General features: G+C 37.5%; 1 protein-coding gene across 1 annotated transcript in view; it reads left to right on the top strand.

Annotated features, from left to right (window-relative positions):
• The first annotated feature begins 8,797 nt into the window (after nucleotides 1–8,797).
• Nucleotides 8,798–21,094, top strand: part of Smp_045040 (putative ribosomal RNA methyltransferase) — a 15,017-nt gene continuing 2,720 nt past the window's right edge. The window contains exons 1-13 of the mRNA XM_018788629.1: nucleotides 8,798–8,873; nucleotides 8,911–9,143; nucleotides 9,179–9,278; nucleotides 9,310–9,628; nucleotides 9,663–9,768; nucleotides 9,801–9,901; nucleotides 12,570–12,626; nucleotides 13,187–13,309; nucleotides 14,397–14,752; nucleotides 16,704–17,053; nucleotides 17,965–18,160; nucleotides 19,343–19,569; nucleotides 20,384–20,553. Of these exons, the coding sequence (XP_018654153.1) occupies nucleotides 8,807–8,873; nucleotides 8,911–9,143; nucleotides 9,179–9,278; nucleotides 9,310–9,628; nucleotides 9,663–9,768; nucleotides 9,801–9,901; nucleotides 12,570–12,626; nucleotides 13,187–13,309; nucleotides 14,397–14,752; nucleotides 16,704–17,053; nucleotides 17,965–18,160; nucleotides 19,343–19,569; nucleotides 20,384–20,553 (2,405 nt within the window). The 5' untranslated portion in view covers nucleotides 8,798–8,806. The remainder of the gene's footprint in view (nucleotides 8,874–8,910; nucleotides 9,144–9,178; nucleotides 9,279–9,309; nucleotides 9,629–9,662; nucleotides 9,769–9,800; nucleotides 9,902–12,569; nucleotides 12,627–13,186; nucleotides 13,310–14,396; nucleotides 14,753–16,703; nucleotides 17,054–17,964; nucleotides 18,161–19,342; nucleotides 19,570–20,383; nucleotides 20,554–21,094) is intronic.

The following is a 21,094-nucleotide window of genomic DNA, read 5'->3' as shown; positions in this document are numbered from 1 at the left end:
ACACTACGGCGTGCCTGAGAAGATGGTAAATATCATACGGAACTCCTATGATGGACTAAACTGCCAAATCGTCCACGGAGGACAACTCACTGACTCGTTTCAAGTAAAGACCGGATTTAGGCAGGGTTGCTTACTCTCACCCTTTCTCTTTCTCCTGGTCATCGACTGGATCATGAAGACGTCAACATCTGGAGGAAATCACGGGATACAGTGGACAGGCAGGATGCAGCTTGACGATTTAGACTTCGCGGATGATCTGGCTCTTCTATCACAAACGCAACAACAAATGCAGGAGAAAACGACCAGTGTAGCAGCAGCCTCGGCAGCAGTAGGTCTCAATATAAACAAAGAGAAAAGCAAGACTCTCCGATACAATACAATATGCACCAATCAAATTATACTTGACGGAGAAGCTTTGGAGGATGTGGAAACCTTTACATATCTGGGCAGCATCATTGATGAACATGGTGGATCAGATGCAGATGTGAGGGCGCGGATCGGCAAAGCAAGAGCAGCATACCTACAACTGAAAAACATCTGGAGCTCAAAACAATTGTCAACCAACACCAAGGTTAGAATTTTCAATACAAATGTCAAGACAGTTCTACTGTATGGGGCGGAGACGTGGAGAACTACGAAAGCCATTATCCAGAAGATACAAGTGTTCATCAACAGCTGTCTACGCAAGATACTTCGGATCCGATGGCCAGACACTATCAGCAACAAGTTACTGTGGGAGACAACAAACCAGATTCCAATGGAGGAAGAAATCAGGAAGAAGCGCTGTAAGTGGATTGGGCACACTTTGAGGAAATCACCCAGTCGCGTCACAAGACAAGCTCTCACATGGAATCCTGAATGTCGAAGGAGAAGAGGAAGACCAAAGAACACCTTACGCCGAAAAATAGAGACAGACATGAGAAGAATGAACAAGAACTGGATAGAACTAGAAAAGGAAGCCCAGGACAGAGTGGGTTGGAGAAAGCTGGTCGGCGGCCTATGCTCCATTGGGAGTAACAGGCGTAAGTAAGTAAGTAAGTAAGGAAACTTCGTGATGAGGTTCAAAATGTCACGACGCCGTTTGGTATAAATAACGTACACGATTTACGATCTGAAATCAATTCGAACCCACTTTGGCTGAATGTCAGACATGAGTTTTTTAAGAGTGATCATAGAGTTATAATGAGAGCACTACGTTGTTCATTGGCTGTACTATCAGATCTTAAAGTAAAAATAAATTTGCAAAGGCGAAACTGAATCAAGAAATATGGAAGCGCACTGAAAATATGTTCTAAGCTCACAGGGGGATTAGTACCATTACACAAATAACAGAGACTGAATACTTTGATCTATACTGTAACGTGGAGCATTGTCTATACTGGTCAGCCACAAACTTAAACGTACAATTCAAAAAAACCAATAACACTTACTAACACATGTTACTCCACGTGGAGGAGCATAGTAGGCCCACTAGCATTCTCCATCGAACATAACATATATATTTGTTTGTTGGTTTCATGGATTTTTAGGTATAGCTAGAAAGTGAGTGAAATCTATGCAAACTTTTAGTACTACTAGTAAATAATGTAAACAAATAAATCGATTAGAAAATACGACAGTCATGGGAGACTAAAGGTCATAGACATAAATAACTAAAGACTGGAAAAACTATAGTATGAAACTTTAAAAGTAGACCAATGATGGTCTTTGGAATTTAATTAAAGTCAATCAAAATAAAAATAGATCAAATAACGTTTTATCAGAATAGGGATTTGTAGAGATTGTAGTAATTTTAGTAGTTGAATTCATGAGTTTGTTTAAGCTAGACGGCCATTGAAAACCTGAAAGCACTGAACGGCAATGGATGAAGAGTTGTGCAAGATCATGGTCGATTGAAGTTAAACATTAAAACCGTTGGATGCCGGCTCAGTAGCCTAAAGATAAAGCGTTCGCGCTCGAGATCGAAGGTCTTGGGATCGTGGATACTCACTGCTGGTGAGTCCCACACTATGACGAAACGGCCATCCAGTACTTCCAGGTCTGCAGTAGTGGTCTAGCTTAGATCATCGACTCATGAATTCAACTATTAAATAACAATTGTCAACATTATATTGTGGCACATCAAAAAAGATAAAATTTTCAAAATATTAATGATGAAAAATAAAAATCTAAATAATTACGGAAGAAGCTAAAGCTAAAGGATTCATGAGATTCCCATCCTATAGGTGCGTTACGTGCTTCTTTGGACAGCATCAGGTCGACTCTATGAGTGTGTGAAGCATTTTGTTCCTCATGAACAGAGTACAGCAGCGTCTTTCCCGAAGCTATCCCTTACTGTCCAGATTGGGTCTGATGGGTTTCACTGATCCCGAGCACCGACAATTTCTATCTCCTCATTTCCGTTGCTATTTAGTTGATCCTCCCACATTGTACGCACACTCCATGTACCTGTATAAATTGTTGCTCTGGCTGTTAGAAGGGTCATCGCCCTCATGACTTCCGAAGAATCTCGGCTTTCATCATGAGGTGTCATAGTTCTTCTGAATGAAGATCTTTCAACTACGATGGCGGAGTTGAAATGGTGTAATTTGTTTCTTCCGGTTAGCAAGATTAGCAAGATTATTTTCTGTGGGATGGAATTGTTGACTCCACGTCAAACGCTCCTTCTTCAACCGAGTTTGAAACTGGTGGTTCCTCTAGCTTAGCTACAGATGGAGTTAGCACCATTAAGATCTAAAGTACATTTAAGGACTTTCAAAGGATCTCACAAATTTATATTACCTCTCCCACAGACACTATGACTTGTATGTACCTTAGAGAATGCTCGTATCAATGAACAACAAAGATTCCTCTTGACCTAAGTGTCTTTTACCGTGAAGAATGAAGCTGCTGCCTCGTCAATGATTTAGCCGTTCAGATCCTGCTTGAAATCAATTCTTCTTGATATATTTCTCATGATTAACGACAAATATATGGCTGACCTTGATAGTATCTTTGAAAACTTTGACTACAAAGAAAGTCTGTGGAAAGCATTTTGAAGGCTTATATATGGGTACCTGATCATAGTGAATTTCATATCTAATAACATCAAGCAGTCCATCACTGTTACAAATAATTCCTATGATGGTGAGTTTAAAGTTATTGAGAAATCATTCATAAATTATAGCAGTAAATAATTTCTAACACACTGTTTGAAACTGTTCTACCTATTCATGGACTGTGAATTCTATCCATCTTAGTGAAAAACACCTCTTACTACACTTGTATTCAAAACTAGATCACATAGATGTGCTGCTGGCTATGAGCACACAAACATTCGTGAACACAGGAACGTTCATTCAATCGGACGGCATGGCTTAGCCTGACAGATGTGCTCATTCTGTACAACTTGTCTTTATTCACATCAAATATATTATTCTCTCTCCAGACAAAGTGTGTTCTTCCTGAATGCTAAAAATCACATTGCTGGTTGTCATGATATGAGTCAGTGTAGACAATGATGTAACTTCCACGTAATATCTTGTAGCTTATGTAATCACGACATGACAAATCTATAATTTTGGAATAAGGACTATTATTGTAGCGGTAATAATAACGAACCAGACCACAATTCTACATGAGCAAGCCCGGCTAAAGAGACACAGTCTTTTATCTATCCTCATTTCCACTTCAACCTTATCGATCGGTTGTTACTTAGGTTAACGCATGTCTCTATTGGTTCACTGATTAATGGTCACGTGTATTATCTTAATGTAATATTGATTAGTACTCACAGCTTATCGGCTCAGTCGGTACTAATAACAGGTCATTTATATTTATTATTAGCCATGATAACTCTTTAACTAGCTTTAGTAGTATTTGTATTCTTCAGAGAAATAAACTTGTAAAACATCAAGCACTGGAAAATATGGTCTTTAATTGATGTAAATGCATATTCACTAGCAATGTAAACAAGGACCAAAATGTTATCTGCATCTAATTCTTCATATTGTTTCTTCACTTAACATTTCACTCCATTTTAAACTGTGGAATATCCCATAATTACTTTTTTCGACTACTTCCTGTCTAATTTCCAATATTTGAGTTCCATTGTCGAGCAGCGAAGACGATATTCCAGAGACTTACGGTGAGTTCAGGCCATGAAGTTTCTGCAATCTTAATTTAATTTCAGATTGTTTGTAAGGTGAAAGCCAAGTAGTTATCTGGACTCCTGGACTTTTTACGGAATGAACTAAGTGATAAAGTCAGCAACGTCACACACATTCAGGAAGAATGGGCTGCACCATTGAATCAATCGCTAAATTTTGTTGAAAGTGGAACAACCTGTATTTGCCTCGGTCCTGACCCAAACGTGATTCTAAATAAACATTTATTGGGGCTTCTTAGCGTTTTTCATGACTCGGGTATCAGTTCTAGCAGCTGTCTTTTTTATTATGCTATGGAGTCTTAGTTTACATCCCAATGTATGGTTCTATAGATTTCCATCCGAGGACGTTAACTCATTACTTCATTAAGGTGTTGTCAAAGCTTCATTAGGAGACAATGACCGGATGGTGCCTCACCACTATATACATGATAATTCATGCTTCTTTACTCGGAATTTATTTTTTTCGAATTTCCAGGTTCTGGCAAGAGCAAATTAGTTCCTCTTCATTCGCGTTTTTATAACTATTTTTATAATCTAAAACGATTCAATTTAGATTTTGTGTGGAATACATATAATGCCGTTTATTCCCAATCTGTTTCAAAATCATAATTGCAAACACATCTATACATAATTTTTAGGGTCATATTAATTTCCTTCCCAATTTTGCAGAAAAAATTAAAATATCGAAAATGTTATGTAACCCTCACTGGAACTACTATTCATAATTGGATGTATGACGAAACCCGAAGTGGCTACTGATAAGAGATACCCGGATAAATTAGGTTTGATAGTATAAAAACCAATTAAAATTATCTATTTCCTGTGTGCTAGGAACATATCTTTCTCATGACGGGCTGTTGAACTCATGTGGTAACACCTTCAACACTTTGAGAATTTGCTCCAGTAGGGTTTTCACGCCTTGTACATCGGAGTCGGCTTCTGTATAACAAAAACAGGCTTCAGTACTTCACGATAAAATTGCACTAGTCGGGAGATTGGAGCATAAGAGACCTTATCTTCAACAGTTCAGGTGCATGTCCCGAGATAATAAAAACACGATTTGTAAGCCGGTGCAAAATGTCTGCGAACACAAAAGTAATGTCAGAAAATGTAAAAAAATAAATGTATATAGTAATATGGGGAGCAGAACCACAGTTAATTGTTTGGTATACCACATCACATCGGGGCTCACCACCGAAAGTGTCACGAATATTCAGTGCTTCATAGCATCCTTTTCTGGAACACCTCTATAATCGAACGATATCAGTCCAGTCAAACCGAAAGTCAGGAATGGAGGACTTCGAAGACATATTTGTGTTGAGAATGAAAAAGTAACTAAAAAGACTAATTGTTGAGTGGGATGGATAGCACGGCGCAGATGTGTTCCTGAGCTAGGGTATGTCCTGCAATGAGGTCAGCGTCAGTCCCGAAGACTTAGTGTAGCATTTAATTATTTAGGCGGTTATTTAACGCTACAGAGCTGACTGATGTATTCCGTAGGGCAGTTAACCATAGGTGTATCCGATTTGCATAGATTTTTGAGTGACATCGCCGATAGAATTCAATCTCTTTACTCAGCCCTCCTCTTTGTTTAGTTAAATAATCACTACTAAACAACATTATCTGGTTGTGGATATGGATTTCCATAAGTAGTGATAGATAAGGATAATTTATTTCTGATGGCAGTTACACACCATTTTACGAGCATGGTTATTATTAGACAACAATGTTGCTGCCGTAGTTAAAGAAAAGCATAATGCAGATGAAATTGTGGCAGTGCCGGAGAACCAACAAACAGAAGATTCTGTGAACGAAGCTCTGAGTCCATGATCAAATTATTCCCTATTGGCCCTAACAAGCTCGGGATAAACACCAGCCAAAAAACTTATGGTTCACGTGATATTTATCCAACATTCTTGAGGGCCTCATATTCAGAAAATAATCAGAGCAGCACAATGAATCCAAATGTCTTGAACGAAACTCGAAATCATTGTTAAACAAAAGTTTCTAATGAACCAATTTCAATTCAAAGTTGACCCAGGGCTGCTGGTGCTGGTTAATGCATCATTAGTTTATCACAGGAACTAGCCCACAAAAGTAGATTTTCCGACTGTCGACTTTGTCATCTGATATTTGGTGAGGTATATGACATGACGAAACCCTTGTTAGAAAACATTTTATACAATTGTTAATGCCTGTAAATATTGTGTATAACTACTTTTCATCAATATACTGCCAGCTGCTAAATTTCTGGTTGACGCAATCATTTTTGGGAAATTATCAACTATTACAAGAGCAGATGTTTGTTGGTCATTAGAGAAATTAGACACTCGATGACGAATTTTGTGAGCTCGATGTTTTGATGAGTTCTGCTAGTAGAATGCTGGACCCCTATTTTCTAGCCGCTTCTCATGAATCCAGACTGTGTACTCGGCTAATTGGACACAAGAGGAAGGGCACGAAGTGCAACTAAAAGATTGGTTATAAGGATTTATTTGATCCACAACGTAAATTGAAGTAATTTAGGAGTACATCTTTTTGCGTATGATTTATGTTCTGACAGATAAACAGTTTGATCGGCATAAATAGAATGGGGTTATATTTATAATAAAAGATTGTAGGTAAAAACGTAGGTGACAATTGACGATGATTTGGAGCTTATTCAATTTAGTCAGTAATTCGGTGGCCTCCTAGTCTACATCGAAGTCAAGTCTTGCGGCTAATAATTGACTTCTACTACCCTTTCGTTGTATCTAGGCCCTGTGGCTGCTTTGATGACCTCCTAGTACAAATACAATTCTATCACAGGAACGTATTAGTAAAAATAGAGACAAGAAAGAGAATGCGACCAGTGCCACATGTGCCCGTCTCCAGAGTGCAGTTGGTTGATACGCGTTGGTAGACCTTGTCCCTGAAAAAGAATTGGCAAACCGCTTGACATTCATTGACGTCCTTGCTGAATTGTTTGGCTAGAGTCCAAATATATATATATATATATAATAACATAATACTGAGTAATATTTTGACCATATATTACAACCTGGCAACTATAATCCTTCTTAAGATGTGGTTACAAGTCACAGCCAACTTAAAAAGAGTTGATTCCGGATGCCATTCATATCTCGAACGATTAAGTTACTCCTCGATGTATTAGATCTTTCATCACTCAGCTACCATAGCGTAACGTGAGCATAAAAAAACAACCGCTGATGCATTAAATTTTAGTTCTTTCTTACAGCGCGTGTCCAAAGAGAACACGCCCAGAAGTATGTGTGTCAGGAGAACCGTGGATATCCACCTATAGAATCCGTTGATAATATAGTTAGGTGCATGGTAAATAAAATAGACATTAGCCTCAGAGATTAAGAAGCTCAGGATGATACACAAAATCATGTGCAACTACCGTTAAAGAAATGTCCAAGTTACTCTAACATTGCCTCACCATGTTCCCATTTTTCAACACGTCTTGGCGAATAGACAACGGGAGAGTGAAATGACATAGTATTTCAACTAGCCAATTGTTTCAGGACAAACTTAGGCGTCTGTAAAATAATTTAATTTATGTCTACTCAGTGATATAATCAGCCCATCAAAACAGAGAGAGCATAGCAAATGTTCTGCAACCTGAGAAGTACGAAGGGGTTAATAGATTATGATGTCCTGTATTATACTGATCACAATCCTTTTTACTAACAAGTCACTACTATATTTCAATATTAAACTAAACTTAGGTGAACATTACTTTAGGATAAAACTCGAGTGAATACTTGTAAAAATCCATGCGAAACATCTTGTGATCAAATGGTTTAAATGGTTGTGGACTGAATAAAAGAAGCTGTTGCTTATCGGTCTTCCACGTCCAGTGGCAGTGGAGTAAGTTGGAAAAGTGCGGTGTTCCTTGCCAGAAACAATAGCGACGACACCTGTAGAGTCGTTTAAAGAATGCCTGAAGTTAACTATAGTTCCATAGATGCTGACGGTATTAGTACGCGACCACTTGCTATTATTAACCTATTTTTTTCCATCATGGTAAGTTAACCTTCGTTCTCCAGCAATAATGACAGAAGACTCAGACCAATCCCTTTCAATCGGTAGTTTTGTAGAGGTTCAATCCCTCTTTGAATGTATCAAGAGAAATCGCCGATCATACGTGTCCTGGTAAAGAATTCCAGCAACTCACTACTCGGTGTAATAAAAAAACTCCGAAGGTGAGGGATTCGGTCTAGCTTTTTGAGCTGTCTTAGAATACTCGCTCAGATGACCAGTCCTAGATAGAAGGGAAAGATAAGACATACTAGTAGGAAAAACACCGTTCAGTATACGACCAGCCAGTATTTGATCACCCTGTAACCTGCGCTAAGATTACGGAACTAATACTTCAAGGCATCAGTGATCCACTGCTACTAGATACGGAAGCTCGTTAAGCGAAAGCATATTCTATCCTGTCCAGAACCGTTTGAACCATTTGAATTTATTACGTAGTATTTGTGTGTAAAACCTTACTATTATCAAGGCAAACTATTCTGCTGTCCATACCCAGATTCGAGGGGACAATTGGCTGACTACTTCTACTCAGTAAAGTCCAAAGTTTGAGGTTTGATGACATTCGATTTTGAATGAGTATAGCGCATATTTTAAATATTTTCGCCACAAAGGGGCATGGGTAAAAAAATAAAGACAGGGAAAGCGAGGAAGGACAAGTTCTATTTTCTTGCAAAGGAAACTGGTAGAATAAATTTGAGACTACTCATTTCTTATATTAGGGTTCCGGTCTAGAGCAGCATTTAAGTTGATCCAGCTAAATCGTCGCTTCAAGTTTTTAAATTCCTCCAAAGTTTTGATAGACCTATGTGCTGCTCCTGGAGGCTGGTTGCAAGTTGCGGCCAAGGAAATGCCAATGACTAGTCACATTATAGGGGTAGACTTGGTACCTATTCACCCTATTCCAAAAGTTAAGACGTTTGTTGCGGATATAACGACTGATAAATGCAAGCAGGTTTGAAAACATTATTTTAATTTTTTTCGCTCTAGATTCTGCGAAGCGAGTTAAATGATTTGAAGGCGGATGTTGTCCTACACGATGGTGCACCGAATGTGGGGGCTGCTTGGTCAATCGATGAATATACCCAAGGTTAGTTTCTGTTATAAAATATCCTCGTTAGCTGTACTTTCGCTCAATTCATTTGCGATTGCAACTGAGTTCCTACGCAGGGGTGGTTGGTTCGTCACTAAAGTCTTTAGGAGTCGAGATTATGAACCTCTTAAGTGGGTTTTATCTCAATTTTTTCGTACTGTACGTGCTATTAAACCTGAAGCATCTCGACTCGAGTCTGCGGAAATCTTCCTAGTTGGACAGAATTACATTGCTCCTGCACGCATCGATCCCAAGTTCTTGGATGCACGACATGTGTTTGGGGAAGTTGATGCACCAAAAGATCGCGCCGCGTTGATTTCTTCTTTTTTAAAGGAAAGCCGCAAAAAGTAGGCTCACTTTCTCATTTATTTGATTCTAAAGGAAGGCTGAAGGTTATGACGAGGGAGATACATTGTATCACGAGCTACCACTATCTAAATTTTTAGAGTCAAGTGATCCTCTGGAGGCTCTTGCGAAAGCTAACAAGGTATTCACTTTGACTGTTAGTGACTATTGTAGGTTATTTTTGATGTTCCGGAAATCGCATGCCACCCATTAACTACTTCTTTAATCAAGGAAGACTTCAATGATATTCAAGTCCTTGGGAAAGGAGACATTAAGTAAGTTGTATTTTTCTCACATTTTCATTTTGTAAGATGTTTTGAGACTTGAATTATTTTAAAAGTTTCTGTGTAGTTTGTATTATTAATAAATTTTATTTATTTATTTAAACACATAAATATTGGTACAAAAAAGCACCAGATATATATGCGCCGCACAAATCTCATTCGATTTGTGTGACGGCTGTGATACTCTTCAAGTTCCCAAACCGAAGCAGGTGGTTTTCTTAGGGGGCCACACCCGGAGCCTTTGACCTAAAAGTTTAGTCCACAAGGCAGTGGAGCATCGTGAGGAGATGCAGTCCCATGGTAGCCGGTGACCGACAACAGGTTCATACGCCATTTGTTCCTTCAGGATACTGGAGCCCATGTGCACCATTGGTTTGGAATCAGGGTTTTCCAACTCCTCTAGGTGGATCCTCCACATCCCCGAACCCGGTTAAAGCGCCGGACATTCGCTTTTCATCTCCTCACTTTTGTGAACAACACCCCCGCCGCGAAAAGGCAGTGTGTAGGACTTTCCTGGCAGAGGCTATATATTCGCGTGGCCATATGAGAACATTTCGAGAGGGAGAGTAGACTCTCTCCACTCTCGGCCGTACCAGGGCATTCGAGGGCGTGTTCTGTAAATTAGTTTTCGCGAGTTCATTTTTCTTCCGATGCAGTTCTCCTTAGCAGCTTTTAATTGATTTTCTTCCAATGGTAGTGATGATTGCAAAAACACTGAAATTACATGGATTTCCTTTGTAGTTAAATTGGCTTGTGTCCGCCAAAACTTTGGTTATCAGTATAATTTAGGCCTCTCAGTATAGTTACTTGCTTTTTGAAATACTCGTCCATTACTCAGTGGGGATTTTACCAGATTCCTGAAACTCGTTTTAATAGATATCGTAAAATCACTTCTTTACTCGTACCATCTATTCGGACTAATGCTATTGTACCCTGCAAACAAGATAAAAGACAAACTACAGGTGTACATCCCAACTTCTAGGCCTACAGTTAATTTCGATATGGATGTATGGCTGCAGATTCATCCCCTCGAAATGCAAAATGTTACTTCAACATTGGGTTGCATCGGCACCTGAACTAATGATAGGAAGTGAAGTAGTTGAGAGTGTTGACCGCTTCACTTATCTTGGAAGTCTCATCAGCCCTTGTGGTCTGGTGTGTGACGAAATCTCAGCACGGATACAGAAGGCTAGACTAGCTTTCGCTAACTTGCGTCATTTATGGCGTAGGCGAGATATCCGTCTACTAACCAAAGGACGGGTTTACTGTGCAGCAGTTCGTTCCGTCCTACTTTACGACAGTGAAATATGGTCGGTGAGAGTAACGGATATTCGTAGGCTGCTAGTATTCGATCATAGGTGTCTTCGACGCATTGCTCGTATATCCTGGGACCACCGAGTAAGCAATGCAGTTGTCAGAAAACGGGTACTAAGTAAGGATGGCAAATCGATTGATGAGGTAGTGAAACTTCATCAGTTGAGATGGCTGGGACACGTGTTACGTATGTCCAACCACCGACTGCCCCGACGTGCAATGTTTTACGGTGTAGGGGTTTATTTATTTATTTATTAAAACACATATATTGGTACAAAAGGGCACCAGGTACATATGCGCCACACTATTTGTGTGTGTGGGCTGTGATACTGCCCGGGTGCCCAAACCGAAGCAGGTGGTTTTCTTAGGGGGCCACACCCCGAGCCTTTGACCAAAAGGTCTGATCCACAAGGCAGTGGAGCATCGTGAGGAGATGCAGTCCCATGGTAGCCGTTGACCAATGACAGGTTCTTCCGCCATTCGTTCCATCAGGATACTGCAGCCCATGTGCACCATTGGTTTGGAATCAGGGTTTTCCAACTCCCCTAGGTGGACCCTCCGTGTCCACCAACCCGGTTAAAGCGCCGGACATTCGCTTTTCGTCCTTCCACTTTCGTAAACAACACCCCCGCCACGAGAAGGCAGTGTGTAGGACTTCCCTGGCAGAGGCTATATATTCGCTGGCCATGTGAGAGCATTTCGAGAGGGAGAGTAGACTCTCCCCACTCCCGGCCGTACCAGGGCATTTGGGGGCACGGTGTAGGAGTAGGTCGGAAGGAAGCTAGGAGCCGCCAGACCAAAACGTGGCACAACTAGATGAAGTCACTGACAATTGGACTGAGCCATGTTGGTAGGTGTAGACTATCTGGTTGGTATCCGCTAGATGATAGCAACCGATGGTTAGAGACCTTGAATGACATGGCTCGAAATCGTTTGCAATGGCAAAGGTGCATCCACTCTTTGTGTTCTCCCAAATTTTATTCCTCTGAATTCTTCATGTCCCTTTATTTTTTCTCTTTCCGGATTTATTTCACCGGATTATACTCCTTCAATAACATCTTCAAACCCTAATCTTCCACATAATGCTTATACTCTTACTACTTCTACCAATATGGGATTTGAATCGACAACTGCATCTCTGTGCTAATGTGGTATGGCAACTTGATCTGATGTACGTGTGTACGAAGTTCTACGTTGTGACTGACTGACTTTTCACTTTCATAGACATCTCATTTAAAACGAATTGAGTTAAAATCTTTATCATAGTCTACGTAAAGATGGATGCATAGTAATTTAATCTTATAACTCATAAACCTGCTTAAAATTTTAATATCTTGCTCTCTAGAAATCTTCTCAAATGGAGGATGAAAATTCTCAGTGTCCTTAAAGCTGAATCAAAAGAGTAAGTCAACACTTTTGCCTCATCTTTATTTCTTACTTAAATTTCTAGAATTCAGCGAATAGATCTCATGTTAAGAAAGGGGTTGTTATGTACCAAGGTCGCATAACTATCAGCATAAAAATAGGGATTGGTTTTTATGATTTGTTGTTTATGTTCGTTTGCTCGACTTTTATCTTATATAATGCTGAAGTTAATAATCCTTCCTGTTTTAATATGTTCATTCACAAAACATCGATTAAGGTATGTTTTTTTGGTGAGGTAGTTTTGACATCAATTCTATGCTGAAATTGTAAGCAAATCAGTCTAAAAACAACAGTTAGCTGGAAACCATATGTGGCAAAGAATCTCTGGACTGCATTCTATAAGCCACAACTGTGCAAGTATAATAACCTTGATGTTTTAATAGAGGTGATTGTAAGGTATTTGCACCTTTCTTGGAAAGTAAAATAATTTGGATGCCATTAATCAATAGGGGCTTGTCGCTTGTGTTAAACGATCATTATCTTTATTCCAAACTGTAAGGTGCTTACTCACTTCGTTGATGTTCTTTATATTCTCAGGTCCAAAGACAGTATTGAAGAATCTAATCTTCCTAAAAGGGATACTGGTGAAGATGAAGAGGATTTGGAAGTCGAGACGGAAGTTCAAAGGTTGTGGGACGAGGAAGAAAAGCTGAAGAAAAAGTAACTCACAACTCCATAGGTCTTAGCTATTTTGAAACACATTTTGAGGTATCTGACTGCTTACTGTCATTTTTAAGGCAACATCAAAGCTCCAGCTGGTATCAAGTATTTATCTAGGAATTGCTTACATAATGAACAATTTTAACGCTGTTGTTATATAGATGTTTTAAAGTGTAGGTAAAGAGCATCCTACTGCTTCCCAACATAGATTTAATAAGGCTGAGTTATTTGTGCGAGTCGGATATTTTACTAGTTAATTTATAACAAAAACAATAATTCACCAAAAGGTATTCGGTAAGAATGTACGAGAAAGAAATCATGTATTTTTTATCAGTTATCTTATGTTTACGTTGAATGATTCGATTATTAACACTTCAACAGTGGTTATTCTCAAACTGTATAGAGTTTAAGCTAGACCATAAATATATATATTCAAAATTTAACATAGACTATAGCTATTGGATGTCTAACCAAACTTAGGTGGACGACAAATATGTAACCAAAACACAACAAATGGAAGCGGTAATAGAGTGTGGTGGCTTATCGGTTAAAGAAATTGAATTTAAACTATGAAGTTACAGGTTTGAACTGTGGTCCATTTCTCTTGGTTTAAGCAAGCGCATACGATCACTTGTCTTTATATTTAAATTGTGTTCCATTGCTGAATAAATAACTGTATACTTGGCGATTACAGCAGTGAATTAATTATTTGACATTAAGTTTGTTGTAAGGGAGTTGAGTGGGTCAACTTTTGTATATTTTAAAGTTTTTTCTAAAACTAATTCATTCGTCTAAGGACAATTTTAACATCGTTTCAGGCTGTTATTTGTACGTGAGATGTCATTCATCAGTGCAAATGTGGTACACATTTGTTTAGTGTTTGATGTTTTTACTCGCAACCATCAAGTAGTTTGCTCATCGATATTTTATATTGTTACTCCATGACATTGTTGCTTAATCTCACTTCAATTTTTAGGTTTTATATATTTGAACTGAACAATCACACTTTGTCAGTTTTCAGTTTAAAATATGATAAACTATTGATTCACATATTATTTTACGTTTCCACTTTCTATATTATAATTAGAAAAATGAAAAAGGTCAGAAAAGAGAAACGAAAACTTGCAGAACGCTATGTACTTAAAATGTCACACGAATCTGACTATATTGAACAAAATGATGACGAGTTGTTTTCCTTAGCTGCTATAAAGGATTTAGTTGGTTTAGAAGAGTCTAACAAATTATTAGGGGACACCAGTAACACTGGTGTAGATGATTTAGCACGTGAACAAATCGATGCTGCTTTGAAAGCCAAACGTAAACGTTTAGCTGATGAAAGGTGTTCAGCAGTAGAAGGGAAAAAACGTGTTCATTTTGAGAGGCGTTCTGGAAATCAATCTGATGAAGATTTGTCTGACAATGAACCGTTTGGTGAAATTTATGGTAAGCTTGCTTCTTGGTATATTAAAAATCGAAATTCCCCAAAATTTTATGTATTAGATAGTAAAATATGAAAGACGTCAACTTTTGTTGAAAACCTTATGTTTAGTTATATTTCTAACACTTGTTATCCAGATGAATCTTGGATTTTGTATTTGAATGCAAAAAGCAAGTTATTGCACTTGTAGGATAACTAAATTCTTATACTATGTGTCTTTGAAATTTCATAGGATCTCTCACATGTTTTGAATATGTTACCGATTTTGTTTCATAATTCTTTTCCATCAAATCTGTTTCATACGTGTATATTTATTTATTTCAACACAAATATTGGTGCAAGGAGGGACCAAATACATATACGCCACACCTCGTCATTCGATTTGTGTTAGGGCTTGGATTTTGTCCGGGCACCCAAACCGAAGCAGGTAGTTTTTTTAGGGGGCTACCCCCGGGTTTTTGAACTCGATGTTTGATCCACAAGGCAGTAGAGCAATGTCAGGAGATGCATCCCTATAGTAGCCAGTAACCAACAGTAGATTCATACGTCATTTTTCCGCTCAGGATCCTGGAGTCCATGCGCACCACTGGTTCGGAAACAGGGTTTTCTGACTCCTCTAGGTGGATCTTTCGTATCCACTAACCCAGTTAAAGCGCTGGACATTCGCTTTTTGTTCTCTGAATGTCGTAAACAACACCCCGACACGAGAAGTTAGTGAGTAGGACTTCCTTGACAGTAAACGTATACGCGTGGCCATGTGAGAGCATTTCTAAAGGGAAAGCGGACTCTCCCCACACTTGACCGTACCAGGGCTTTTGTGTGTATTGGATACCTTAATAAGTTTCTTAGAAAACTGGAAGAATCCTGAGTCATTCCAAACGTTTTTTGGAGTTGGATTGATATAAATACATACTAAATTTTGAGTGTTTTATTCCTATAAATATGCTTTACACATATTTTGTGGCTCGTCTTACGACATGACATTTTCGAGCTAGACAGAATCTTCTATACCGAACTTCTAATGAAAATGCTTTGAAAGACTTTACTAAAATAAGCTAATGATGAATATAGTTTTATATTCAGAAGCAAGAAACTGACATATATGTGTGTCTAACTTATTTCCTTATATGACTGCTGAATAAATGGGACTTCCAAGATAGGGAGATTGTCACTGTGGTCTTGTGGTTAAAATATTGCGCTGTAGCCGCATTAAGCCAAGTGGGCTTCCTATCAGCAACATTCTGCTAGCAAATCATGTCCCAGGCGCTCGGCTCTTAGCTACTAAGTCGCAGGTTAAAATGTTGCCTTACGTGTTTCGGTATAGAAAAACCGTTTAATATTATTAGCCTTCATACTTAGAGTGCAGCTCGAAGCCAAGTACACAAATGTGTGCCTGGTTAAAGATTTAGTCTAAATCCAAACAACCGTCAATTCATCCGAATCGCATGCATGGTAATTCAGCCGATACTACATACTTATATTAGTTTTGTATGAGATTTTCTTTAACATGCATTGTTTCGTCATTTAAATCCACTTGAACTTTTGAGTGTTATAAATAGATTGAATTTCATTAGTGAAGTAGATATGTTTGATTGTGTCATAGTTTAGAGATTGTTTACAGATTTGTACATCCTAACGACATGTCCCAAAATAACTGAATTCCAAACTATATAAAATCTTCAGTGTTTCATACACGCTTATATAAATATAAAATCGCTTCTTTTAAAAAAATAAGTAAGCCAACTCATAAGACTCTTTTAAATGTCATCGAGTTGTTCGGATGTTAAATATAGTTATATCCAAATAGTTCATAGATGTATTTCTTCTCTGCAATGTTGGTGCAACTGTGTTTTTTGTCTCAAATAGGTTACTTATGTTAAACACTTTGCTTCCAGTTGAACAGACCACTATGACTGGATATATGAAATCTTTGTATATTTTGCTTCATGCTTATAGCTCATAACGAACGTGACGATTTGTATCTGAGTTCTGAAGAAAGCAGTGAAGGTGAATCAGGTAAAGAAAATGGTGAAGACCGAAACTCAACCTTAAGTTCAGAAGATGAATCTTCAGAAATCGATGAAGATCCAAATATTACCAGTTTATCAAACTTGGCTTCTTTAAAATCCCATTCGAACGATAGGAGAGTTAAATCCAAACGACAAATGATCCTACCACCTGGATTAGTTTTATCTACTTCTGAACAAGATAAAAGAAATCCTTTGCTCGTAGATTTGGACGATTCTGAAGAAATTGTCAAGAAAAAACGTAAAATCGATTCATGGTTTGGTTCAGATGAAATTCAAGTGAGAATTGTCTTGATTGTTGTCTCATCTTTAATGGATTTATCAGATATTCAGTGGTTGACTTTCTCATACATTTATTATATTCCATTGTTATAAATGACACATAATTTAGGGTTTGCTATAGGATTTCTATATTGAGTACTCATCACAATCATTCAAACGCCTTATGATTGCAATCTAAAACGAGTCTTACTGTTACATACTTCATAAATAACTGGTGTGGCTGCTTAGTTCTTGCTTATTGTATTATTCAAGAATTTTTGTTTCTGATTTTTTCCATTTATATAGGTTAAATATTTATGTTATTTTCAGGAATACGTATTACATGTTTTTGGGTTAGTTACTAAAATTTAAAAATTTGTTTGTCAGGACTGTTTCGAAAAGCGTAACTTAAAAGAACACGATTTAATAACTGTGTCTAGGTTCGTATATTCGAATTTGATTTATCCATGTTGCATGAATAATGGTAAAGCTTCCTCTCTGGACTACGGTAGATTGGTTTTCGCATCTCGAACCCAGTGGCTGAAAGTTTAGTGCTTTAATTACTAAAGTTTTGCTTTTTCGAATGGCAAAAAGCTAAGATATAACTTCCTACAAGCTGCCTAAACATGGTCAGTCATTTAATTGCTGAATGTTTACACTTGAAATATCACTAGGGCATTAAAATAGTCATCGATTACCTTCATTACGAAGAACTATTTCTACTCTTGAATTACATTTGAAGTATAGTGTTTATTTTAGTTTACTATTTTCGAAGAACTAACTGGTAATTCCCCATATAACATCTATTAACATTTGAGTTTTTTTAATCACATTAATAATGCATTTCCTTTGAACTTCTGTCTTCTACCCTCCACTTATTTTCATACCTTTATTTTTTGAAATATTCATCTTGCACTTGTTAATTTCAGGAAATACTTGCTCCACTGAAAGAAGACGAGAATATTTCTATGGTCATGTCATCTAAAAAGTCTAAGTCTAACCATTCATCAAATACTGTGGTGAAGGAAAAGAAACGCGAAAAGAAAATCGTTAATGATGAAGTTATTAATTTACAAGATAACTGTGTGTCATCATCTTCAGAAATTCCGATACCTAAAGTTTCATGTGAGTATATGTGCACGTCTTTTCTTTTATCTAGCAACTAGAATGATTCTCTTATGCAATAATAAATGTTCTCGTTTATTTTATACATAAAACAGCTGATTTATTTCACCACTTGATAATACACCTCAGATTTATCCGTTAATTGTTCGGTTATTTAAAAATGATAGTCGTCAACTTGTACCTGTGCTATTGACAGTGGTTACGAGTCAACAGTTTGTTATTTTCTGTGAGGATTGCTAGGGTATTTTTTTTCAGTTTTTCATTTTATTTTTTTACCTAATTTCCCTTCATAATGGTTTGAAGCACAATAACTTTAGTAGGGCTCTTCTGGACTGGAGCTCAGTGACTTAAAACATCTAACATGAATTGGAATTAACGTTACTAGCTACCACTTAGTTTTTCTCTTGTATTCTGTATGATAAATAGAATGTTTTCCAAGACGAAAAGCTTCTTCTGAGTTGGATTCTTCTGGTAGAACGAGACGTAAATACATTAAAATCCATACACGCAAGCAAGTCTATAAAAGTTCTGTAATACCTTACTTAGCAAATTTACTTAGTGACGAACAGGCTGTTAGAGTTGACCTAGTAAATAACCTGTCTTCTTAAGCATGTTTCAAATTTGATAATTTGTATAAACTCAGTTTTTCTTAAACCTTTTTCATTCCTTTTCTATTTTTTTTGTTTTTTTTTTGTTTTTTTTGGTAAAAAACTTGTTGAAATAACTGGTGCTGAGAATTCTATATTGTACCAGATTATAATATTGAATAAAGCCATTAATAATAATAATAATTTTCTTACTTTGACTCATAGTTGTTCCGTATTATGGGAAATGCACCTTTTGACGCGCTGTCTATGGGAGGATTTTTCACAATATAAAGACAAATGTTAACTTTATTTGATTTGATAAATACTGGTATTTTGTGCAAACAGTTAAATTGAGGTAAAACACGCCACAATTGTGTCTTGATTGAAGTTACCATATTTTCAACTAGTGTAATTTACATGTTACAATTAGATGTTGAGAATTGGAAAGTTAGTAGAAAAAATTCAATCGAAATAATAACAGTCTAATTTGATGACCGAATTTTTCATTTTTCGATCTTTATGGAGAAAATAAGTCTACTTAACATAGATTCATAATCTCAATGCGAACTTTTTTTTAAATTTTATTAAATATTAGCTGAAAAACTTGAGAAATCACTACACCGTATACGACGTCTCAATCGTCCATTAACTGCAGAAGAGCGTGCCATAGCCACTCGTCTTATTCACTCTGCAAAATCTAGACGTGAACTACTTGAATCGGGATATAATCGTTATCAATTCTTTGAAAAGTCCTCTGATTTGCCCGATTGGTTTATTGAAGATGAGAAGAAACATATGAGGAAACCCATAATTGTTAAAAAGGTAATCTGTTTGTAGTTAGTATTTCTTTGGTATGAGAGACCTAGTCGGTCTAGCACGTTTGAGTTTGATTTATGGGATTTTTATTAACTTATTTTGCCTCTTGTAACGTCTTGATTAAAAGCTAGGTGGGAAAACGAATTATCTATGTACGATATGTTTGAACTAAAATATTGTTTTGAAAAGTTTGCATATTACATTTATTTCCATAACGAAAAGGTTGAATTTTCTTTCCCTATGTGAGAACAAGAGCAAATCACTCAGTAAATAACCATGTGATTTAATAAATGACTTCCTCCATAACTAGATGACAATATACTTCTCTTACAATCTAGATGGATAGAATATTATGTCTCATTGAAATCAAATGATGTTGTCATTAGGGATGATTTCACACTGTTGTCTCAATCAGAATACATGACAGAGGAAGAAAATTTTCTGATTAGTACTTCTAAAGCTTTGTTGCTCTTCAATTCTCAAATAGGACTAAATAATGTTCTTCTGCTTCGTGAGACCTTAGTATCATAGACAAGCCCTCTCTATACTGCACACAATTGCTTTTATGTATGAAGCTGTTTTTTATTACTCTGGAGGCCTGTTCTCCGATAATTTTGTTTGGATCTTGCTAATTTTACGTTGATCTAGACAATCATTTAGAGTTAACATGTTTGACTCATAGCTTTGTTAGACAAACCGAAACATGGTTATTAAATTTTCTTACATCTAACTATCCTGTACAGTTTAAATTTGTACTTACATCGTTATTAGTAGTCCGTGTTATATTTTGCCCCGGTTGTCTTTATTTTAACTATCGTAGGAGGAGATTCCGGTCGATGTGCCTACTATGGGACGTTCTCTTTCAAAAGCGGAACAAGCCAAAGCACGTAAAAAAGCTCGTCTAGCTAAACGTTTAAAACGAATTCGTCAGAAAGCAGAAGGTATATCTGATGAAATACCAGAAACTGAAAAGTGGCAGCAAATAAAGCAGTAAGTTGTAGTGGCATAAAAATACGTTTTAGTTTGAGTTGTTAGTACCTGAATATAGTTTAATAGTGAGGTAATTATACATCTTTGGAAATAGCATCTACTTCATGTCTGTTTTGAGGATTCTAATTATTCACTCTCCAGATAGCCTCCGAATGCTCTGGTACGGTCAAGAGTGGGGAGAGTCCACTCTCCCTCTCGAAATGTTCTCATATGGCCACGCGTATATAGCCTCTGCCAGGGAAGTCCTACCCACTGCCTTCTGGTGGCGGGGGTGTTGTTTGTGAAAGCGAGAGGACGAAAAGCGAATGTCCGGCGCTTTAACCGGGTTCGGGGTGTTATGACTTGACCTAGGCTGTCGCCAATCGTTATGTCTTGATCAAGGCCGTAGCTAATTGTTAGGACTTATTCAAGGTCGTCGCTGATTTGTTATGACCTTACGAATTTAACAAGGACGTAATTAGCGTAAATTGTCCACCAATAGAATACGACTTCTACGACCTTCACACTGTGACAATGACGTTCGATTAGTATGAGTAATCTA

Source organism: Schistosoma mansoni, chromosome W (genome assembly GCF_000237925.1).
Source record: "Schistosoma mansoni strain Puerto Rico chromosome W, complete genome".
NCBI lineage: Eukaryota > Metazoa > Platyhelminthes > Trematoda > Strigeidida > Schistosomatidae > Schistosoma > Schistosoma mansoni.
This window is presented reverse-complemented; position numbering and strand designations above follow the sequence as displayed.